This window comes from Mizuhopecten yessoensis, unplaced genomic scaffold (genome assembly GCF_002113885.1).
Source record: "Mizuhopecten yessoensis strain PY_sf001 unplaced genomic scaffold, ASM211388v2 scaffold4537, whole genome shotgun sequence".
Lineage (NCBI taxonomy): Eukaryota > Metazoa > Mollusca > Bivalvia > Pectinida > Pectinidae > Mizuhopecten > Mizuhopecten yessoensis.
The window spans coordinates 340,294-366,356 of NW_018405596.1; the positions used below are offsets into that span (position 1 = coordinate 340,294).

Genomic DNA, 26,063 nt, shown 5'->3' on the forward strand with positions numbered 1-26,063 from the left:
GTGTTTCATTGACGGACTGTAATGTTTTGCAGAAAAAATCAAATGTAAGTACTAGATGATCGCTCCTTCCAATAGGACTTCATAAGAGATATCTTTTATCATTTCATCTTCGTTGGTTATAATAAGATCCAGGATACTAGGTTCGTTTCTGTCTCTGGTGTGTTCTCTTACATGTTGATATAAGTAGTTTTCTCTCTGACATTCAATAAAGTTTTCTCCTTCCTTATCATTGTTGGATGACCAAGTGTTCCAGTTAATTTTCGGCATTTTAATATCTCCCATTAGTAACAAATGACTATATGCTGGGTTAGATGATACTGCTGCGATTAGATTGTTCAGTTCCTCCACGTTTTCTGTACTTGAATTGGGGCTTTTATATAGGCATCCTATAAGTAAGCAATTCTTATCCGTCAAATTGATTTTCACTCATACGCTTTCCTTGAATACATTTCCTATGTTTACTTCTACACATTTAAACCCTTCCTTTACATATATATACCAACACCCCTATGGCAATTTTTGTTGATATCATTCATAAATAGATCATAACCTGTGATGAGAAATTCAGACTTCTGAGGTAGATATTTGGCATTTTTGGGGTACATTTCTGTAATTCCAATTATATCAGCTTCCTTGCCTGTTAATCTAAATTTTAATTCATGCAATTTATTTGGAAAACTGTCGGCATTAGTGTAAAAGCATTTTAGACGATCCTGTGAGTTTCGGTGGTTCTTTTTCCTATCTTGATCTAATTTTCTTTCTTTGTTTGCCGTACGATTTTTCTGCACCAGGGTAGGCCCCTTATTCGAAAGACGTATTTCCCCGACTGTGTTTGCTCTTGATTCATTCGCTTTGCTTCCTCTCCAAGTGCTGCCTCTTTTTCCCTTTCATTTTTCGTGAGGTCGTTGCTTATCTTCATTGATTTATACTTGTCATGCTTTTGCAGCTCACTTATGTTTTTGAAGAAATGTTTTATATCCTCTGTTGTTCCAAATGATACTAATATCGGCCTTGTACTTGCTGTTTCTGTTGATTCCTGATTTGGCTTCTTAAATTTTCCCAATCGTACCACTTTAGTAATACCATCAAGTACCTCCTTGTTTAGTTTACATGCAGACAACATGTCCTGTATAATTCTCTCATATTCTTTTTTCCTCTCATTTCCATCATTTTTGGTTTGTTCTTTTACTCCAAAGACTAGAATGTTATTTTCTCTCTTCTTTCTATCCTCTAGTTCCGTGAGAACTGTCGAATAGACCTATAGATGACCTCAGTTATGCAACATTAAAATAATCGCTCAAAAGATTAACTTGAATAAATGTGAATTTTAGACAATATTAACATATACATAAATGAAATAAAGCCAAGGCTAGTATATTAGTGTTATTCAGGCTGTATGCATGGCTGATCTCAAACGACATTTCAATACGTGTGATTCAAACAGGACACTGTCGATGCCAAATGTCTGGAGGCGGATTGATCGACTGTGAAAAATCATTTAACACATGACTTACCTAACCGTGAACATTGTCCTTTTTTTGTCACAAAATTATGTAAATAAAATATCTTACGTTTTTATATTTTAATGTTGATTCATTAGCAACGTAGATTACTTTGAGATTTGATTGTTTGATTGTTTGACTTTTATGCTTACTCTAACATTTATTTCGATTGATTAACTTGTTAGCCATGAATTTCATTTTTTGATTATTTCATCTGTTAACAAACACTTATTTTGAGTGTTTTATTTGTTAGTTACGAAAACCATTTTCAGTGTTATATTTGTCAGCCAAAACGATCATCTTGAGTGTTTAACTTTACCTGTGCTATTTGTTAAATGCGCAATTGATTTTTAAGAGAGTTTTTAACCATCATTTTAGTATTTAAAAAGTTAACAATGACACTCATCTTTGAGCGTTTTATTTGTTTTAGTCAATATTTCATCCTCACGTTCGTTGACTGTCATACATACTGACACTATAATTTATATTCCGATATTTTCGAAATGACAATAAATGACAATACTATCGTGGTATTATGTTTATGTCAGATTACCTTTCACATTATTTTTTTGTTTATGTTTCACATTGAATAGAAGTTTCGATTTCTGGCCGTACCAATATTGAGGCAGACTAATATTTTATGTTTTTTTCTTATTTTTATAAACCATGGCTTTGTGAGTGTTTGTGTATTATTTGATTTTCTTGCTTCCTGTGACGTTTTCACGGAAGTCTCGCGTAATGACAGTGAACATTTTATTGATTTTAAAACCCCCGTAATGGATGTGTAATATGAAGTTTGCTAAATATTTTAACTAAATCAATATGACCCAAACCAATTTTCATATATGTTTCAATACATTGTTTATCAAGACGTCAGACAAGCAGGAGTTTGAATACAACTTTTGAATATTTATACCATACTCATGAAAATGCTAATATATATAGTTTTTTTATTTTTTTATTATTGACATGTCTGCTATGCCAAGTTAATATAATATCTTGTTAACTGAAACGCTGACACCCCTGTTTCTAATTATAGCAAATCACGCAATACATAATATGTATTTCTAGACTCTATCTTTCTATCTTTCTGTATCTGTGCAGCGTTTTGTGAACTGGTAATGTAGTTGGGGAATTACATTATTTATTAAGTCCACTGACTAGTATTCAGTCCTATACTTTCGTCCCATTACTATTATACTATTATTTTCTTCGGATACGTATATGACATGTTAGTCCGGATACAACTAATAAGTCCAGATATTATTGTTAACTGAAGGTACAAGCATTAAGTGCAGAAACAAGTATCAAATCCAGATACTAGTAAAAAGTTCGGATACTAGTAGTACAAAAGTCCGGATACTCGTATAAAGTCCGGATACTCGTATAAAGTCCGGATACTCGTATAAAGTCCGGATACTCGTATAAAGTCCGGATACTCGTATAAAGTCCGGATACTCGTATAAAGTTCGGATACTTGTATTAAGTCTGGAAAATAGTCTTAAGTCCAGATACTAGTATTAAGTTCTGAAACTACATGTATTATTTAATCCAAATATAATCATTAAGTCCAGATACAAGTATTTAGTCCGGATATTAGTATTTTATCCGGATACTTATATTAAGTCCGGATACAAATTTTAGTCAGCACTCTAATGTGTAGTAAAGACACTGGTTGTATACTATAAGTCAGGATACTATCATTTCCTCGAATACTACTATTAATTTCTGGTACTAGTATTTAGTACGGATACGTAAAATATATTATTTTTTTAATACTGAAAATGATGTTATGAAAATATTGTTCAAAGAGCGTCCGCGTACGAATATTACCTAATCGGAGAATGTTCTGGGGGTTTTGCAGCCGTAACATTAGAGCAATCTTGCATTCAACGTAATGTGTCGTAAAATTCAGACATTGACGCCGTCAACTAACTTCAGGCGAAAAACTTCAGCCAGACACCATTTTGAAATTCAAAAATGGTCCCTGGCTGAAGTTTTCCGTCTGAAGTTAGTTATAAACATAGAAACTATGCATTTGTGTCAGTAAAAAATGACTGTTCCAAGATTTGATTGAGGGATTTTAAAAATAAGGCGGTTGAAGATTCGATAACTTGTTATAAATAAATGAGTACATGTATTTCAAATTTCGATTAAGCATACAGAGTTGATTGCAATCCTGGTGCACGTTCTCCGCAGCTGCTTTTGTTTATAGCGAGTTCAACTGCTGGTCTGTAGTACTTCAGTGAAAAGGACCAACCTAGTGATCTAATATATCACTCTGGTAACCATGGCAAAGACTTCTATGTCAATTAACATACTTTTTCCCCGAAATTGCACCTTTTGTATTGACAAATAGACTGTAAGCATTAACGAACAAAGAACCATGTGACTTGCTAACCTTTCAAAGAAAGCTTTGCAATCCCTTCCATCAACGAGTCCAGCGCAGCACAAGGAATCCTGTTAGATACTGCCATACAGCGCCACCTGTCATTATATACTGGATTATTATGAAATTAGCGTCTGATGTAGAAAGCCTTTTTTGGTAAAAATATAACTCTTTACCAGAAATGTGTGTTAGGTTCGTATTAAGACGTTTGTTTGATGATGCCGTTTTACGAAATGTTTCCTGATAAAGTCATTTGTGATTGCTTTACTTATATTGACATCTTCCCATTGTCTGCTTGTTCCATTTGTGTCTGTCTGTGCTATAATACTGTTTATAAATGATGGAAAACATGCTGATGAGAACATGCTTGCTTATTAGTTTTGTGTATTAGATCGAAAAAACGAAAATCATATATTTGTTCCTCAGTTGCCCATACACAACCGGCTAGACAGATCAACAACCTAGCCGTACTCAATTTGAGTGTCGTCATGTTTCTACAAACGACGACGAGCTAAAAAGATAATTGTTATTGAGGCTAAATATAGAACATTATTCAAGTAAGCACGTATATGATCTATTTATAGCACTGCGTGTTCCTAATTTAGTTTTCATTATAAACATCACTAGACAAGACTTCCGACAAACAGCTGTTACTGATCAGATTGTGTCCTTCCTGGTTTTTGTGATTTGTACACATGTGGTCTGTGTCGTTTGTGACCTAAAAGGATGTCTACGTTACCAAAATATCGTTGTTTTCGTGACCTAAATATCGATGATTACGTGACCTAAATATCGATGTCTTTTTAACCTACATATCAATGTCTTTTTGACCTACATATCGATGTCTTTGTGGCCTACATATCGATGTCATCGTGACCTAAATAGCGATGTCTTCTGACCTAATATAAATGATTCATGACCTAAATTTCGTCGTCCACGTGATATCAATATAAATGTGAATATGACCTAAATATCAATAGATTTCTACGTAACATAAATAATGTCTACGTGACCTAGATATCAATGTTTATGTGGAAAAAATATCGATGTATACGTGACCTAACTATCGATGTCTATGTGACCTAAATATCGATCTATAGATGACCTGAATAGCATTTTGTACGCAAATATAACATGTAACATACCAATTGAAACTGATAAGAAATGGCTGCCAAATTAATAGCTTAATATGGTGTTGTAAACGTGCAGACATGTTACTTTAATAAACCACTTACATGTATTGATTGCGATCCCGTCTGTCTATTGGTGTACGATGTACATCGTACAAGGGTCACATTGGTTACGCCATCCCTCTGACCCGTTTTCCTCTAAAAATGCTGGCTTGTGATCATATTCATTTGATCAAGTTAATTGTTGGTCAAAATTAATAATGACACGAGGTCTACAGAATATTAAAGTTAACTACGTTAAATAACCATGAGAACCAGGTACATGTATCACATGTTTCTCCCATAACGTTTACGTTATAGCTATGACAAAAGAAACACAATCACTTAGAACGTTTCTGACGGGGGAAACAGGTGCCATGATTTATGACAAAGGAAGATGTCAGAGCAAAACAATGCTACATGACGTCGTAAGTAAAAGACTGAAAAATGAAATCACGTCCAATGTGTTACCAATTAGTGGGTATCGACAAGACAGTTTACAAGCTCTTAGCAGATTTACCTGTGAGTTGGGGGCCAAGAAACCTATAGTGGTTGTGTACTAAGTTAATGAGATCAATTTGTTAATTTACCCTGTAAAACATTTAAAATCCAGGTAGATTTTGCTACACGTACATTGTTTAGAATTGTTTAAACATGATCATATTACACTGTTGTAATAAACAAAAGCTTTCCTCCGCTTCTGCTTCAAACATACGACACCGACGTATATATCTCCTGTTCAATCAGGCTTAATCTTTTTCTAATTAAATAATAGATATTTATACTACAGAGTAACGTACCCCATGCTCTCGTTAACCTGTAACCCAGACATTGAGGTCGTGTGCTTTCTACAGTGCTATATATCTTCAAAGTGCATGCGTGCCTGGTCTGTTCCTTCCTTGCCCTGCTAATACTGCCGATAGCCTCCCCCACGGTTAGCCCCTACACGACTGTATGACTCTGTGTTCAGAACCGACACGTCATTGCCATTTAAGTGTGGTATGAAGCCAACAACTACTCGTGTATCGACAAAAAGAAACGTTTTACATCAATTACGCGATACTACCTAATTAGACATTAAATCACTATTAACTATCCTTCATAATTTTAGAGATGGGAGAAAACGTCAATTGACTGAGGCCATAAACTGCTGTTTTATCTCCCAAGCAGAAGAGTTCTCCGTGAGTTTAATGGCTACAGTAGTGAGCGTGGTTTCCTGGTGTGTTATGTTTTCCTCATGATGTATTTACATGTCAAACCGGACTACTTTTCGTTTCCATTGTCACCGGTTCACATCGCGTTATTATCCTTCCGCATGGACCTCATTGAAATGTTTATTTATCAGGGTAATTACATCGAGTTTTTTTCTTATCCCGGACTGTTGTCTTCCGTGGTACTGAAAGTGCCTGTCTGTCGTGATAGTGCCAGTCCTTCACGTGCTTTCTGTCATACTTTTCAAATGTTAATTCTCCATTTCTACTGGTCATTGACTTTCACTAGCACAAGTTTTCACAACTTCTCCCAGTAATAGAGCTGGCATTTATTTAAGAAAACAGGTGATGACAATAGGTTCAGACATATAGTCGTTGTTATCTCATATGGAGAAGAAAAAAAACAGCAGAAAATGAAGAAAATATAATGCATTACTCTGTAAATGGTCGCCTCCGTCCCCTACAAGCCTTTCCCTCACACTACAATGAAGTGTTTTTGTTTTCTCCCTTAACAAAATATAATGCCTTACTCTGTACAATATAGTCGCCTCTGACCCCTACAAGCCTTTCCCTCACACTATAGTGAAGTGTTTTTGTTTTCTCCCTTGACAAAATATAATGCATTACTCTGTAAATAGTCGCATCCGACCCCTACAAGCCTTTCCCTCACACTATACTTAAAGGTTGTTATTTTCTCCATGAATAAAACAAATGCCTTACCCTGTACAATATAGTCGCCTCGACCCCACTTTACATAATTGTTCTTATTTCCTCCCTGAGTAACTGATGGTCTCATCGAGAAAAACGGAAATTACACTGACCTCTACAAGCCTTTACCTTAACACTATATACCTAAGAGTTCTTATTTCCTCCCTGAGTAACTGAAGGTCTCACCGAGAAAAACGGAAATTACACTGACCTCTACAAGCCTTTACCTTAACACTATATCCTTAAGAGTTCTTATTTCCTCCCTGAGAAACTTAAAATCAACTGAAGGGTTCCTTCTTTCTCCCTTAACTAAATATAATGCCTTACTCTGTACAATATAGTCGCCTCTGACCCCTACAAGCCTTTCCTTCACACTATACTGAAGTGTTTTTGTTTTTTCCCTTAACAAAATATAATGCATTACTCTGTAAAAGGTCGCCTCCGTCCCCTACAAGCCTTTCCCTCACACTATAATGAACTGTTTTTGTTTTCTCCCTTAACAAAATATAATGCATTACTCTGTAAATGGTCGCCTCCGACCCCTACAAGCCTTTCCCTCACACTATACTTAAGGGTTGTTTTTTCTCCATGAATAAAACAAATGCCTCACCGTGTACAAGTCGTCGACTCCTACCCTTCTAGCCTTTTATTTACGCCACGCTTAAGGGTTCTGATTTTCTCCTGGATCAACAAATAATGCCATACCGTGTAAAATTGAGCGGGAGAGTTATTTGCTATAATTATACCCCAAGGCTTGGACGGTAGATTATTTTCTTTATGGCACATTAACCTGCCGGTATAATGATGTTACATAGTATTAAACATGTAATAGAGTTGGTATAGCTGGCTAGCACTGGTGAATGTGTGATGGATACTCGTCATGTCAATTAATGCTCGTTATATTGTCCGTCATTTCTGTTCCTCGTCTGGTAGAAGGTACGTACAGCCATGGACTATTCTGACCGTGGTAATCAGTCCCGAAAACAGGATTTGAGAACGAAAATATTTGTAACATTAATTGTGTATAAATATAGTCCATGTTAATTGTTAGGAACCATCAGCGAGACTACAACATTTGGTTTGGTTTGTTTTCGTTTTACGTCCTATTAACAGCTATGGTCAGTTTAGGACGTGTCAGGTTTTGGAGGTGGAGGAAAGCCGGAGTTCCCGGAGAAAAACCAACGACCTATGGCCAGCACCAAGCGACTGCCCCACGAAGGCCTCGAACCCACGACCAAGTGGTGGAGGGCTAGCGGTGGCAGAATGCCAGACGCCTAAACCACTTGGCCACCACGGTTCACTACTACATACATTTTTATAAAGAAGGCAAAATACGGTAAGAACCATTGAAAAGTTTAAAAAAAAAAAAAACAATAATATCGTCGTTTTATCTGTCGGAAAGTCTTTCGATGCTCAAATGGCACAACTAGTAAGATCTATGACTGGTTTGGTTGATTAGGTTTAGTGCCCTATCAACAGCTAAGGCATCCCCGATACTCCAGCGGTTACGCTCACTTACGCTCCCTTAACCCTTTGAATATATCATAGCAAAACTGAAGGCAAGAAGAGAGCTGTTTGATTGGTTTTGGGTGAAAAAACTGACCAATCGCTAGGCTGATACTTGTCCTTTGAAGATTACAGAAGTGCGACACCCGACTTCAAAGCAAGCACATTTTACGATACGCGACCGCGATATTCTTTTGATGTGCATCAAAGGATCCAACAAGTCTTCTTGTCTCATCAACAAGGTGCCGCACTCTGACCTTTCAACTTTGCTACAATATATACCAATGATGCAGAGAGCGTAAGTGATCATAACCCCTGGATTATCGAGGATGCAGCTAAGGAGTTGCTTCCATGTGTGTAATTGGGCTGAAATAATGTACTGTCATGCCACAGGCACCCAGCACAATACTCTACACCCAGTCACACCGTGCTAACAACATCAACGCTGGATGTTATCATTTGTTAACATCACATTATGAAAAAGAGCCGATGTTTGCATCTTATGTTCAAATTTACTTTCACTGGCAATAAATTAATCATTTGAAGAGAAACTATTTTACTGCACATTTGTTATCATAAATCAAAGCATGCTCGAAATGAATTTCTATTTTTGAACATTTCAATCTAAAAGTTCATTTGTTGAAACAAAGGCGTTGGCACACATCTTCATCTAAACGAGTTTCATGGTGAATCGGATTTCACAGCTAACCAAAATACTTTGTAAAAAGGTAATGTAAACATTATTATATTAATAGATGATATATACTATGATGCGGTTTTTACGTCATATAGCTATATAGTGATGCTGTTAATATTTAACAAGTGCGGATCGACCCAAGTTCTATCAGAATCTGTTATGATAGATGTGGTACACCATGTTGCCGTTTTAACGAAATTACTCAAAGCATGCGATATACATGCAGACTTTTGTTTGAAGAAGGTTGAACAACTTACTTCTTTTGTTATCTGATTTTAAAACAATTGGCAACTTAAATCACTGATGAGACCAGCAGAACGAAACAGCTTTATGATAGAATGTAATTATCGTTTGGCATACTGTATCTATAACCACATCTTCGCTCGCCAAGGGTTCGCTTCGTATGGAGTGTATACGAAGCGAACCCTTGGCTAGCGAAGATGCTATTACCATTGTTTTTGAGATGCAGTCGCCTGTGTCTGTGTAACGTCTATATTTGTAACATGAACGCTGACAACGTTTGCGACACAATTTAAAAGTACGAAAATAATACAACAGAATCGTCCTGCTCCTGAGAATTCCTCAAAATAGTATTGATTTATGAGGCACGGTAGTCTAGTGGTAGGACGCCGGGCTCTATATCAAATATTGTATATTTATTTATTATTTATGAATCCTTTATTCAAAAATTAATTGTAAAATCTATAACCACGCAGGTACAATGTACATTGTAAAATTCGAAATATATGCACAGAAATTTGAAAAAAGTGCAATAAGACTTATGTAACAATGAATAGTAACACCGACTCATTATATTATTCTTGATTATACAAGCTGTACTTACGCTAGCATCAGAACAAAGCTTTTATAACGCATGCGTATGGCATTTGTTATATATCATCCATTGCAATTGTACTTAATTACCAACCAAAATTATCTCAATTACGCATTGTTAATATATAACGTGGATACACATTTTCGTCAGAAGTCAGTAATTAGGTAAATATCGTACAGAAATGGTGCTGTGGCATTTATCGCGAAACGTTTCAGATAAAGTCATATAATTTGTAAACACATTTTGTATAGTAAAGGCAAAAAGAGCATTACTCCCTCAAAGACTATCAGGATTTGGCAAGCCGAACGACGCTCGCTGTTTCAGTGTTTAGTAGGTGTTCATTGTATTTTGTACGTATTAGTAGATGCTACTAGCTTTCTTTATACTGATGGCTCACTCGTCATACAAAATTAAATGCTGTTGTAAAATTATTACCATTTTGTTTTGCATTATCTTGTTCCATCGTTTAGCATACCGCTTCCAACCAAAGTAAGATAATACATCGATTTGTTTAAAAGGCGCTTTTGACTGGTTTTCTTCATATATTTATCATGACCGTAATCTGACCCCAATATTGAACATTTGGTTTGTTGGTGTTGTTTACGTCCTATTAACAGCTAAGGTCATTTAGGACGTGTCAGGTTTTGGTGGTGGAGGAAAACCGGAAGTTCCCGCAGAAAAAAAACACCTCCCTACGGCCAGTACCTGGCGACTGCCCCACGTAGGTCTTAAACCCGCGACCCCGGTGGTGGAGGGCTGGTGGTAACAGAATGCCAGACGCCTTAACCACTTGGCCACCGCGGAATATTGAACAGATGATTGGATGAAGATTGCATTATAAATGTAATGTCAATATTTGTTTTCGTCACTCAACGGGGTTGCGTTTTAAATGGTTGTATAAATAGTTGCTACTTGTCAACAGATGTTGGGAATTGTTTTACTTGTTGTATGTGGATGCTGTTTTACTGTGTGATATTTAATAGTACATGTAGTTTAAGCCCAGATATCTGATATTTGTCTACAGTTTGCCGGCGATTTTTGAACATGAATGATTCTGAGTTGGTGGTTTGTTAGTGTTTTGTTATTTTGTATTGTATATGATGCTGTTAGCTGTGCTGTAGTAATTATTCTGTCTGTGCTAATTCAGAGATTGTCTGTAATGCATGTATCGTGTGATTTATTTGTGGATTCAATAATAAATATTTCTATTTGTTAAGAGCTGTAGGTGTGGATGTGCTTTCGTCTGTCGATTGTCTGTGATTTATATGCCAACATTTTATAAGGTTTGTCTGTGATATGTCTGTGTGTTATGTGGTTTTGTCTGTGATATGTATGTGTGTTATGTGGTTTTGTACTGGGTGTTGTATGTATAACTACTTGTGGTTTGTCTGTGATATGTCTGTGTGTTATGTGGTTTGTCTGTGATATGTATGTGTGTTAATGTTTTTGTACTGGGTGTTGTGTGTATAACTACTTGTGGTTTGTCAGTGATATGTCTGTGTGTTATGTGGTTTGTCTGTGATATGTCTGTGAGTTATTGTTTTTGTACTGGGTGTTGTGTGTATAACTACTTTTGGTTTGTCTGTGATATGTCTGTGTGTTATTGTTTTTGTACTGGTCGTTGTATGTATAACTACTTTTGGTTTGTCTGTTTTCCTTTTATTTGACTGTTGTTTTTCTATGTTTGTCTGCGTTTGTTGTTTTGTCTTACTTTTCTTGTTCTGTTATCGATGGTGTGCTTTCCCGGATGTTTGTATATGTTTATTGTTCATCACAATAATCCCAGACAACAATTAGGTCATACAATTGTTTATACAATATACAACATGTGTTAAACTGCTTCACATATTGATCGGTCCGGCGATGAGGTTTACTCTCCATATACCTCTGCACACATGGCCACAAAGCAATATACTTATTGCGCGACATTATCTACAAAAACTAAATTCATTTCATTGTGATCCGAGAATTAGCATGCATTTCCGTAAAGCTTTTAATAACGGGAACATTTCCAATCCCCGCATCTACTGTTTATTTGGAAAAAAATAGACTGGGGACAAAAGCAATTCATGAAATCATTTTTTTTTTATCAACAAAGCTGCTGAGGCTGATAGATGGCCAGGTCGCCTATTCCTTCATTATCTGATTACCGTTAAATAATTAATTTGGAGAGCACATATCTGTCTGTTTCACTTGATTTATCGGACTTTAACGTGTGTTTCCTCTCCGAACTGTACACAACTGCTAAACAATGGGAATTATATTAAAACATCCCTCTATCCGAGTAATACGACACCTACGCATTAACCATCTTCCAGTTGGCATGCTGAAATGGAAAGTTACAAATTGGCATATTGAATGTGAATATTGTCCAGTTGCCATGTTGAAGAGTGCAGTTTATTTTACTATGCCATGCCCTGGTAAATATATATATAAAAAAAAAAATGAATGCCGAAAGTGTCATTTTTTATGTATGTGTAGTGTGAAAGATTCTTCGATCGACAAGAATTTGATCGTTAAGATATCAATAATAAATTGACCTTTATCATACGAACGGCATTAGAACCAACAGTGACATCCAACGTACATAATGTTAGTGTTGCAGAGCCTCATTTCACCTATAAAAGTTTAATAAATGCAAGTTTGTACAGGTTTCGAAAATTTTACCTTTTTACGACATTCAAAGGATCAACTTCCGGTAAACATATCTTCTACCGGCAGCGGGACGAAGAATTTTTACACTGCAGGCCTCGCACAACTTAATCAGCCAATCAGCAAGTGTTTCATACGATTGTAAGTCCTATCTAAAAAGTATTCCGATTATATTCGGTACCTCTGATAAGTTTATATTGGTAAAAAATGGCATTTTTTCATTGAATGAAATCTACAGATATTTAACTTTGGAAAAAGGTACAGTTTTAGTTGAGTTTATTAACTGATGGCGGATTTGTATGGTGCCAAATGTCAGAAGGTGTCCACGAACAATTTCGTCGGTTTGGCTTGTAAATTTCCGGTTTGTCAAAAACAGAAGCCATCAGTCTTATGATATGCCGCTAAACTTCCAAAAATACATTTTGAAGCCTTTGTCAAGTATGTACATATACAGCATGTAGTACAATATTTATTCGTGTGAACCCTGCATACTGTAGGAGACAATACTTTACTTAGATGCCTTTAACGTTTATCCTTTATCCACCTTTTTCCTTTAATTGTTTTAATTTTTCATGAAAAACAGCCATTTCTGCGTCGTCGTTAACACAACGACAAACGTTTCGGGAAGGATTAGCGGACCCTGCCCCACATGTGGGACCCAACACGACTGTTCCCTAAGGGATACAGGAAACTATGATTGACAGCCACTACATGTATGTAATAACAATGAACAAATCTACTGTATACTAAATACTGCAACAGCTGGAATGACGCCATTATCGTGATCGTAACATGTTGTCAGCGTAGATCTGAGTGTTCCATGTAGACTGGTTTAGTTTGTTTGCGTTTTACGTCCTATTGTCAGTTAAGGACGTGGTAGGTTTCGGTGGTGGAGGAGAAAAGCCGGAATACCCAGAGGGAGAAAACAAAATCGACCTGCGGCCAGTATCTGGTAACTGCCCCACGTAGGTCTCGAACCCGCAACCCAGTGGACGAGGGTTAGTAGCAGAATGACAGACGTCTTAAACACTTGGTCCCTGTGGTGTCGTGTAGAATAACCTATTTCAAGATATTATTGATCTAAAGAACACAAGTTTCCCCAAAACTCTGAGTGTTAGAACAGGCGTTGAGAAGACACTATATGTCATATGTTAACTCCGTGAGCTGTGAAAGCTACAGTACAGAGTTACTACTGAGGAAAGAACATTAATAGTTGTAACAATTAAAGTCGTCCTTTTTTTATAGAGTTGTGAAGGTATAATACAATGAAATATATTCCTGATGTATATATCAATTTTAGAATTTACACGAAGCTACGGCACACATGGCGAGGTCATTAACTCGGTACACTTTATCGTTCCAATAAATGTTCACACATGCCAAGAGAATATGCACCGGATCTACCATTCAAACAATAGCATAGCCTGATGTTTGCTTTTGCATCACGCCATGTTTATAGGAAAACAATGGTCTTCGTTTGAATTTCACAATCCGGTGACTTGGACGATTGTTGTAGAGCTAAAGTCAATAACAGAATCCCAACAGACAGCCCGACATGAACCGCTAAATACTAATACAAAATCCCTGACAGGTAGCCCGACATTTTCCGCTCACTTCTAATAAGGCGTGCTGCACATAGTGGTATACACTTCACAGCAACACAGAGCGCGTTGTTTATATCGCCAATTTTAAATTCATAAATAATAAAGATAATATGTGCGATCGTTAATCAATCCAAGACAACATAGAAGGTAGTGCGATGGTTTCGGGGTTGACAAAATTTGACTTGAAATATCCTGAAACCATGTGTCATTTTCAATGAAAATAAAATAAAATCAGTAAAACAGACTCGATTCGTGACCTTTAAGCGTTTAGATATAAAACCATGCTGTTCATTACATATGATCGGTTTCAAAACCGTTGAGAAATCAATTTTAAAAAATGTGGTGCGATGGTTTAAGGGGTTTACATAATTAGATACATTATAACATTGTAGATCAATTTTCTTTGAAGATAGGAAATTTGACTAGAAACATCCGGAAACCATGTGCCATTTTCATTTTTTTTTTTTTTTTTTTTTTTTTTTTTACTTTCATTAATAATCTGCAATCTAACTTGACTAAACGTTTTGAAGTGGGAGAGAATCGAAGCTGCGAAAGTTATTTCAACAAACTGTTGTTTTCCTGGAATACTAGACGAGTGTTATTTGTGTCAAGCTTCAAAGCGGAAAAAATGATACAGTTTACCTAGGATTAGCATACTCTTATACTTAAAAAAAAAATCAATAGAATATGAAGAAATTTTTATTGATATGGGATCCTTTTAACATCAGACTGTATAGGTTGACGATGAAAATATGTAATCTGACTTGATGTCGCGTTTTGTTGCAATACACAAAGCAGGCTTTCTACACGGAATCACAAATTACACTGCATTTCTTTGGGAGTCAGAATCTGGGCTCGGTGTCACGTGCTGTCGCTAAAGGTTGATAAGTCATTGCGGTCGGAATCGGCTGAACTAGGCACAACATATGCATCTACATCATTCGCAGATCGCCATATGCCCTGGTAGCGTGCTCTGCGCGTGATGGTAAAGACAAGATACAACCTGTATAATCATGATGCGACAAGCCAGTAGTCCTTAGTGATGGTCTCACTTGTATAGGACTTTAATTCGGCCATGATTATACTATCTCGCTGGTCATCATATTATATTTACCATCGTATGGCCTTGTCACTGTATAACTCTACCACATTCACATGACATTCATATAGGCTATGAATGACATAGGCAGATTTTTTTTCATTTCATCATTATTCTAACGTTATATTTGTTAAGTTGTATACCACTGGCCCTCCCTGGCCAGACGGCTGTCCTTTTAATTTAACAACAAATACATAACTTTATCTGGATTTTGTTTGGGGCTGGTCATATTGAATCCGATGATGTACATATTTGACCTATAAAGTGTCGTAATGAAGACAGTGTCAATCATAAAATGACTTCCTAGTTCGTCAATAAGGTAATTGCTTGCGATCCTCCCGAGTCCCTGTTCATTATCAGGTCATGTGTCCACACATATTTACATACCATATCATTATCACATTATAATTAATTCCGTTTCGGGGAGTTTCCGAATTCATTTCCATAACACATTGATTATATACATACGGGTATATATATTGCGTATATGTGTAATTTCCCTATGGTCGCTGAGAACCTTGTTACGGCCCGGAAACATTCCGCAGATTGTATCGACCGGATTTTAAAAGATCCAAGGGAGTTCCGACTAATATAACATTGAATATGGCCTATATTTTTACCTGTAGAACAACACAGGTGCAATGTCACAGATCACTTATTATCCATAACAATGCCATTATCTTCGCCACGCATTAATGATTTTTTTTTCAAATTTGCGACGAGAAATGTATCGTGAAAACTTCGTGAATAATTTATGACACTGACAGTAATGTCGGAATGATATAGAATTATTCGCGGTTAGACATTGATTATTTCGATCGGGTTAATTAAGAATCACCACATTAGAGATAAATAATATAAATACTTGTTATACCTCCTACTACCAATCAGAATAACAAAAATTGATACTGTATACTAACTGCAATTTGAAAACAATTTCAGCGTCATACATGTGCTCGGGTGAAAAAAATGTTGGGCTGCATTATGGCAGAACCAGCGGACGATGGCCGCGCTGGCCAAATGGTTAAGGCATCTGACATTCTTCTACCACTAGCCCCCCTCTACCACTGGGTCACGGGTCCGAAGCCTACATGGGGCAGTCGCCAAGTACTCGGTGTTTGTTTCTTCGGGAACTCCGGCTTTCTTCTCTGGGAACTCCGGCTTTCCTCCACCACCAAACCCTGCGCACGTCCTTAAATGACTGCATAATTAGTTCCCGGCTGTTAAGGGGACATGCTACCTTGTTGTAACACGGAGACTTAAGGAGTTATGCTACCATGGTGTAGCATGGAGACTTAAGGAGTTATGCTGCCATGGTGTAGCATGGAGACTTAAGGAGATATGCTACCTTGTTGTAACATGGAGACTCAAGGAGATATGCTACCTTGGTGTAACATGGAGACTTAAGGAGATATGCTACCTCTTTGTAGCATGGAGACTTAAGGAGATATGCTACCTTGTTGTAACATGGAGACTCAAGGAGATATGCTACCTTGGTGTAGCATGGAGACTTAAGAGATATGCTACCTTGGTGTAGCATGGAGACTTAAGAGATATGCTACCTTGGTGTAGCATGGAGACTTAAGAGATATGCTACCTTGGTGTAGCATGGAGACTTAATGAGATATGCTACCTTGGTGTAGCATGGAGACTTAAGGAGATTTGCTGCCTTGGTGTAGCATGGAGACTTAAGGAGATATGCTACCTTGTTGTAGCATGGAGACTTAAGGAGATATGCTACCTTGGTGTAGCATGGAGACTTAAGGAGGTGTAGCATATGATTCTTTTCGAAGACGTTCCACAAAACGAAACATAAAGAGGTAAATGTTATGAATGGTATTTCTGATTTCACTAGATGAAAAATAAAATCTGTAACTTATGTGGATAAATCAATAACGCCCGGGTTATTACGAATCATTACACATACAATTAATGGAGATCACTCTTAAAAAATACAAGAATAATCTTATAATGGAGGTTATAATCTTAAGAGATAATTCCATTATGACCATTCTTCTTCTTTGTTCATTTCCTTACTTAAAAGTTCGGATTTTTCCGAAACTGAATTTCGATTTTTCTCTTGACAAATAGACGAAGCACACGTGCTCTTCAATACAATCCTTTATGCACGTATTGAGTTAATGGTCCGAAACGTCTTAACCAAACAGATAAATAATTAACAGTTCGGTAAAAAAACCTGTACGGAAATATATCACATGCCTGTATGAGGGAACATGTTTACAACAGCCTATCATTATTTGGTACAAATACTTCGGAACCGTTCGTGTCTCGCTCTATTTGCTAACGACAAAATAGAGTTAACCTGTAATATCTTGTATATATTAGTCATTAATACTGAACACAGTACTAATATGATAAAGGACGTAAAACCATTAAAAAAAAAATAAAAAAAATATGAAAACATAAAAATATCTGAAAAAAATAATATCTATTGTACTTGTTATGTATCATGATAAGGTAGAGAATCACAGAGCTCTGTTTTATATCTCCAACGAGACTTACAATTTGTTCGGATTTGTCTGACTAGCTTGGTCGTTTACTCTATAGCAAAAGCAGAGATGCAAGTCATAATTTCCTCCTTTAAATCACATCTCAACGGGGACTAAAAACAGTGAGTTTATCAACTAAGTTTCCGGTCATGGTATTTCATATTGTTAATAACTACTCTCCAGTATGATGGGAATCGTTATAAAATTATATAACCCCGTAACAATTCTACTTTTTTTTTACACTTGAACTTCATCTGCTAACGTCTGACAAAATCCTTTCAAACTAAAACTAACGTTCATGACGAAAATACAGACCCACATGGCATGAAGCAAGTTTGTAATGTTTCCAGCGATTATTGCCGTGTAGAAACATAATAACAATGTTTGTTTAATTGCTCCTCAACTTACCCAGGACACTCATTACATTTATTGCACTTTTATTACACGAGCAGCCTATCTAACGTTCATAGGAGCATCGTATACTTCACATCTTAACGCCGAAGGACACACACACGCGCGTGCGCTCGTTTCAAACCATTTGTTAATTACTTGGCGTACTATCTATACGGTTGAACGCAAATGAGTAGATATGTATCGTCATTACGATCGTGCAATGAGCACAGTTAGAGGAATTACTATATGTTACTGTCATGGGCCTTATTACATAAAGGTATGTATACAGTACCTACGGCTGGCAGCCACACAGATGATTGATGTTAATTAAATTGACGAACATGGCATGACAGTACTATTGACAATAGAAAACAATGATAAACTTGGAAAACAAAAGATCGTAGGAATAACAAGAAAATGATCGTTAATGAATATGACGAAAAGAGAGAAAAAAAGTCCTTATTTTATAACATAAAGCCCTTCAATCTAAAACAGTTATTAGATTAACATATTATTGATAAAGGCATGTTAAAGGTGATTAAAACACTGACATACTTGGCAGTAAGGGTTACTTATATCTGACGGAATAGACTGGAAGCTTGTAGATAGTGGAGAACAGTGGAGGCATTTATTTTAGGGTTAAAAAAAGTGATTAAATACTTGTTATATTGATTTCCAATCAGTTCTTGCTGACTGAAGGTCAACGCAGTCTAATATATAGTGTTTCACTATAAAGGGTAGTGACCTGCTTTGCATTATTAATAATGCTGGTCTGCGTGTTTCAGTAACTATGAATGCACAATGTGCATTGCAAAAACGACCTCGTCCAAGCGCCATTCTCTACATATCGGAAACCATTCACTAATTCCAAATTTTAATTGGATATAATTTGTTCTATACAAATATGTTTTAATTATATGACCGCTGTGAGGTTACACACTTTACATTGTATTTATTAAAACCAAAATCAGGAAAATCAACATTTTAAAATAAATATGTGGTATCGATATTCCACCATTTGAGTGATGATTTACGTTTTTATTATATCATATTACTTTATGTCCGGAAACTCAGCAAATCAGTAAATGAAAATTTTGAGATAGTCTTTCGCAATAATGTCAATATTATAAAATGAAATATTCTTCAAATTTCTGTTTTCAAGACACTGTCGAACAAGATAGGAAATAAAAAAAGTAATTGCTTTTAGCACAAAATTGTTTAAATGCTTCAATGGTGAAGTAGACAACACGGGTTTCAGCAGATAATAATTGAAACACTATTCCGTAAAAAACAAAAACGAAATCCTGTAGCAACATTTCAGCAGCAACAACGACAGCAGCGAAAAAAATCATTATATAAATATTATCAAAAGACCTCAATTTCAAATTCATTTTTAAATTTATTAATACATTGTATATCCAAATGGTTAATTCTTTAATGAAATAGCATATCATCGATGCATTAAGTTCAACAACAAGTTAACGCCACTAGGTAGGCGTCTTTGATAAAGACGGCTAAATGTTCATTGTTTGCCGTTGTTATATCTCACCGGGCCTCCAACCTACAGACGTACAATTGTATGCCTCGTTTATACATCTCACAGAAAAAGTTGAACACTAAGCGTCGAGAACCACCAATGTCGTTTATAAAATAATGTTTGTAAAATCGTACAGAAAACATCGAGTTCACAGCTGCGTAAACATCGTTGTCAGTTTTAATTAATAAACTTGATGAATTTTAGCCGCAAGCGTCGGAATTTCATCTGAAAAATATTAGAATTTATTAAAGTCAAGCCCGGTGACATTTGCTGTCACAGATGTACATGTAGTAAGGCAGGCGGTTGTGTAATGCGTGTATTGATCACATGTGTCTACAAAGTCCTGTTATTTAATACAATACATGAGGTATTTTTGGACGACTGAAATTAGCGAGTTCAAAATTATTATCAATATATGAAATGCCAATGGTTAAGACATACCAGCGTGTTTCTTTTGAAAATCAGTACTCGTAATTTGTTTAACTAAATGTTTTTTTTTCTTCAAACAAATGAAATATAATATTTCTAACATTCCAAATGTAGGATACAAATGAAAGTTTTGAGAAGGCATCGTCAATGTTTGCCTGTTTCATGTATGACAGCATGCTACGTTTGAACAGTATTTCCCAATTTCTTCATGTCGAAATATCAGTATTGACGTCCACAGCGAAACGTCAGATGTGCAAAGAGCTATTTCGACCCGGCCTAATGGCGGGCACGGGTTGTATTGCGGAAAATTATGCTTGATACGGAGCGGATTTCTGAGGCCCATGACTTTCTGAAACCTGAAGCCGTCGCATCTTGTACAAAAACCTTAATGTTATGTGTGGCAAATTCTTTTTATTTTTTATGTAACTGTATATACCGAGTGGCTTTTTGTAAGAACGCTCCAAGCAACGGTCCTGAAGGGTAGGATAGTCTGTCACTATGGATGACTATATAGCTTGTATCATTACGAAAGGTTTCCAATGCAAAATCTAATTTCAGCAAATCCGAATAGAGTCTCGAAAGGAAGAAGGCTTAAAACTTCTAACAGCCGTCACTATGTCGTTAGTGGCGGATTATGGCCAAGTATAATGGGTGTTCGTGTCGGTATGGTTCGACCAGTGTTTGCATTCTGCTTCGTTTTAGTCTAATTAGAAATATGATGTAGAATTTGAAATTGCCATCGGGACCCATATCGAATGATATGCTTTGCATTTTGCTTCATTTAATTGGTATCCCAGACGACAGAATATGAATGTAATTGTTCATTGTATGTATGGCAGCATTCACTGTGTGCTTCATTTAACTGAGTAACCTCCACCACATACGGTATATGTCGTTCTTTCTTACGCTGACAGCGCTTTGCATCGGTTTTTTTTAATACGAAGTCAATGACGATGCAATGTGCATGCCGTTCTAAACTTTAATCCCAATGTCATGTCGGTTATAGTGGATAAAAACAAGCATTCAGCACATACGGTACTGCATGTAAACCTAGCTGTTGCGAGGCCGTTGAATTCGAAACAAACGTGCAAACGGTCGTTGCACGTGATGTATGCACATTCGTTTTGTATTCCATACATGAACACATCATTAACAAAGCAGCAGATACAAAAATCAGCATATTGCAAGCACAGAGAACATTACAGATGACAAATATTAATTCATATCACTGAATACGAATTGCACGAGGTTTTTGCTTGCAGAATATGCACGTACATTGCACGTTACAATGACAATACTGACATTTCCTTGTAGGCCATACAACATCACAAGCGTTCTGGAGCCAGTTACTGCGTTGACAGATGACAAGCGTCATGGGGGCCGTAACTTGCTCAATTCCATCGCGTCTCGTATACATGAAGGTTAACTCGCGTTAGATGGGTCTCACGTGCGCCCGATCGTTGATGTTTGACAAAACGCAAGTATATGACTTAATATAAGTTTAAGCTGTCTGGAAGAATAATAAAACGTAAATCAAATTTACAAATTTAAAAAAAAAATAGAAACCTATTTTCCTTAAGTAGTGCTGTTGTTTTTTCTTCATGATGACACTTATCAGTTAGAAAGCTACTTTGTCCATTTAATTATAAATTAAATTATTGGCATTTTCTTCCACTTGAGTGAAATATTATACGATTTTAACCCTTTACATGTGAATAATGCATGTTTAAACATGCGAAAATGTCAACGCCATTATGTTGATTCACGTCTTTGAAAGACGAATATTTTTGGTCACTCAAATGAATTCGTAAACAATATTTACGATTTACATACAAGGCCCTATTTGTATACTGTTTATCGTGAACTAGTATGTAAACCACGTGATCGACAGGCCGCTATCCAAGTACTAACGTAAACATGCTGTAAAGTTTTTCGTCGAAATACACAGCACCACAATTACTTAGATTACTACACATAATAACGGTTTACGGTACACTAGCGGTTCCTATTTACAAAGACAAAAACAACCAAGAACTGCTGACGTCGTCGTACACAAGATGTATAGGTAAACGGCAATTATTTACACGAAACATTAAAAGTCTATTAATGCACGTCATATAGCAGTTATTATCGTACTCTATTTTCATCTCAAACTAAAAGTGATGTTATATATATCCTCATCATATGTAGAGCCGGATTGGTGGTTATTTGTATATTTTAATAGTATAAAGGTATTTGTGTTGGCTAAAAGCCTCTACGGCATAGTTTATAAAACGCACGTGCGCGCACTCTAACCGTAACGGCGCACTTGACATGGGGCTCTACTTGCCAAAAATGACTTTTAACCCCTCCCGGTGTTACGGGTTCCTCTTCACTAACCCTAAAGGCAATATATGACTAACACAGACAAAAAAACACCCAAAGAAATATGAAAATAAGAATTGAAATGATATTTGTACTTACGGGTACCGTCGAACCGGGTTGCTATGGTATCCAAAAATGTATTTTGTTGAGCTAAAAATCCTTTCCGATTCGTCATCCTCGCACTATTGCACTACACCGAATATAAACAAACGCACGTGCTTTTCACTAAAGCACACAACATTTTGGTCGTGTAAGGTAAAGGTTGATGACAAAAATAAATTCATCTACCGTTGAAATTTCTGTGCAACTAAAAGCACTGATTTAAAACTGACTACGGTGAGCATTGTATAGGTGTCATTGCCGTGTACAACACGCGATGAAAGCAATGGTAGATGACATATGGACATTCGACGATTTGGTGATGAGAATCCTTGTCGTCTGTCTCGTCTACACCCATTTCCGTCATTGTAACGACACACGTCTCACGTCTACCATTGCCGGTAACACACTGTTTTAGCGTTAACAGATGAGCGCTGTGTTTTCCTCCAATCGATTGTAAGCGTTTTTCGTGTCTCGATCACAGTGACGACTTTTTTAATTCATTTCGCCTCATAACACACTAGCGCAGAGATACAACACACTCGTCCCTCTATTCTAGCGAGTGTGTCTCCGCGTTATGGTGACAGCAGTAGTGAAGGTGTATTGATTTCAATATCGAAATGGTATCGATCACCGACCGATCAGTCCAGAGACTAGGATAGATGTCGCGCGCGCGCTCCACGCGCTTGAACTGATGATTGGAACCCCCGCGTGCCGCCGTATGACACTGTGTCCCAGCAATAATAGTTCTCACTCCGATACTGAGCCTAATTTTATTGATAACATTTTATCATTCGCTAATATCATATTATAAGGCCATGTTGCCAGGCGGCCCATCATTCCACAGAGCAACGTACTGCGTGGTTATATAGGGTTTTTTAACTGTCGAGGGCAGCCTGCAATTACAGCAAGAATAAACTCCCTGTATCACCGGTGGTGATCTTCTACAGCAAACATTGTCGTGACATCCCCGTCTACCTGTGTCTGCTGCTGCCGCTGCTGCTTCAGCGTACGACTTCGGAGGGTGATTCCAACATTCTCGGATTTAATTGAACGTGTAGAAAAATAATACATTCATTTATATACACGTCTACAATCCAAAACTGACAAAATGCTTATTTAACTTAACATAGTATTGAAGATTTCTGTCTACAATGTTATAGACGAATCAGTTGTGAAAAAAAATATATGTTCATTTGTAGAAAAGGTCGGTCAATACGCAACGAATCGATGATTTTGAAAGTCATCCTGACGTTGTATTTGATTAACGATGATTATAAAGAGTAAACACTTGCAAAGTTAAGCTAACAAGTCCGTTTAGACGAGCGTAGGAAGGTTAGTGTTAACCCCATACCCCTTCTATGCCAGTGACCATATGCCAACACACACACGGGTTCTATCGTAAACTCAGTCCTAACACTGTCAGTACGGGCTTCTTCTTTTTTTTATATTCTGGTCCAAAACCGAACACTGCTCCTGCAATTTGTTGAGGGCGTTTGCAGAGTAATGACTTAATTATGCACGTGTGTTTGCTATGTAGTGAAGGTTGATAGGGAGGAACGAGTTCAAAGTCATTAAGATAATGAAGTCGGGGGAGGAAAGTTGACCCTCATTGGTTGAAGACATAATTTGGTTAAGATGTAGTTATAATGTAGCGAATATACCATAGGTAAGGTAACTCACCCTTTTAATTAAGTCCATGTTTTATTTCATATTACCAGACATAAACTGCGTCAGGTTTAAAGGCCACGCTGGCTCATAGCTTTCCAACACTCTTATTATCCTGTACAGTAAACAGTACTTCTGGGCTACAGGTCAATGTCTGTCCAAGATGCAGACGTAAAATACAACAGATTCCATCGCACAGTGACTCATACCTTACTCCAGAATCCGAAGATTCCGACAAAAACTACACCTACAGGTTGCAATGTCACTGTGGGTCACCTCTGTTACACAGTCCACCCGTAAACTACACCAGGGTTCAAGGTCACAGTGATTCACCTCTGTAACAGAGTCTACCCGTAAACTACACCAGGGTTCAAGGTCACAGTGATTCATCTCTGTAACAGAATCAACCCGTAGCCACAGTGATTTACCTCTGTAACAGAGTCCACCCGTAAACTACACCAGGGTTCAAGGTCACAGTGATTCACCTCTGTAACAGAGTCTACTCGTAAACTACACCAGGGTTCAAGGTAAATGATTCACCTCTGTAACAGAGTCTACACGTGCACTACACCAGGGTTCAAGGTCACAGTGATTCACCTCTGTAACAGAGTCTACCCGTAAACTACACCAGGGTTCAAGGTCACAGTGATTCATCTCTGTAACAGAATCAACCCGTAGCCACAGTGATTTACCTCTGTAACAGAGTCCACCCGTAAACTACACCAGGGTTCAAGGTCAGTGATTCACCTCTGTTGCAGAGTCTACCCGTAAACTACACCAGGGTTTAATGTTAGTGATTCACCTCTGTAACAGAATCAACCCGTAACCTTAACCAGGGTTCACTGTCACAGTGATTTACCTCTGTAACAGAGTCCACCCGTAAACTACACCAGGGTTCAGGGTCACAGTGATTCACCTCTGTAACAGAGTCTACACGTAAACTACACCAGGGTTCAAGGTCAGTGATTCACCTCTGTTGCAGAGTCCACCACCCGTAAACTACACCAGGGTTTAAGGTCAGTGACTAACCTCTGTTGCAGAGTCCACCACCCGTAAACTACACCAGGGTTAAAGGTCACAGTGATTCACCTCTGTAACATAGTCCACCCCACCAGTAAACTACACCAGGGTTCAAGGTTAGTGTTTCACCTCTGTAACATAATCCACCCGTAACCTACACCAGGGTTCAAGGTCAGTGATTCACCTCTGTAACATAGTCCACCCGTAAACTACACCAGGGTTCAATGCCAAAATTAACCCTTTTCCAGATAACAAAAATATCAACGAGGAAAGTAGATCCGGAATTAAGATACGGTTGTACAGTATCTCAAACAACGGAACACCATTTTTATCAATTGTTCTTACTAACTTTCCAACCAATAACCATAAATCATTCGAAAGATAAAACAGTTGCAAAAAAACAAGTTTCCGAAAATATACAATTAATCTGTAAAGATTGGATCGTTAATATTTCATGATCATTTAAATTGAAAATAATTTTAAAATGTTCAAGGATTCATAGTGGACATCATTAAATAATATATGCAATCATACGAATGTCTACGCGTTAAACATTGAAATTAGAAGGATCATTATTCTGAGGTTGGTCCACTTCAACAACGGGTTAATTAATACGGTACAGTCGGAATTATAACCGTTAACTAGCGCGTCTGGATTAACTTGGCGCTGTT

At 37.1% G+C, this 26,063-nt stretch overlaps 1 protein-coding gene across 2 annotated transcripts in view; it reads right to left on the minus strand.

Annotated features, from left to right (window-relative positions):
• Positions 1-23,390, minus strand: part of LOC110449254 (potassium voltage-gated channel subfamily H member 8-like) — a 138,922-nt gene extending 115,532 nt beyond the window's left edge. For both annotated transcript variants that reach the window (XM_021496004.1, XM_021496002.1), the window contains exon 1: positions 22,705-23,390. In XM_021496004.1, the coding sequence (XP_021351679.1) occupies positions 22,705-22,780 (76 nt within the window). In that variant the 5' untranslated portion in view covers positions 22,781-23,390. The remainder of the gene's footprint in view (positions 1-22,704) is intronic.
• Positions 23,391-26,063: the final 2,673 nt, after the last annotated feature.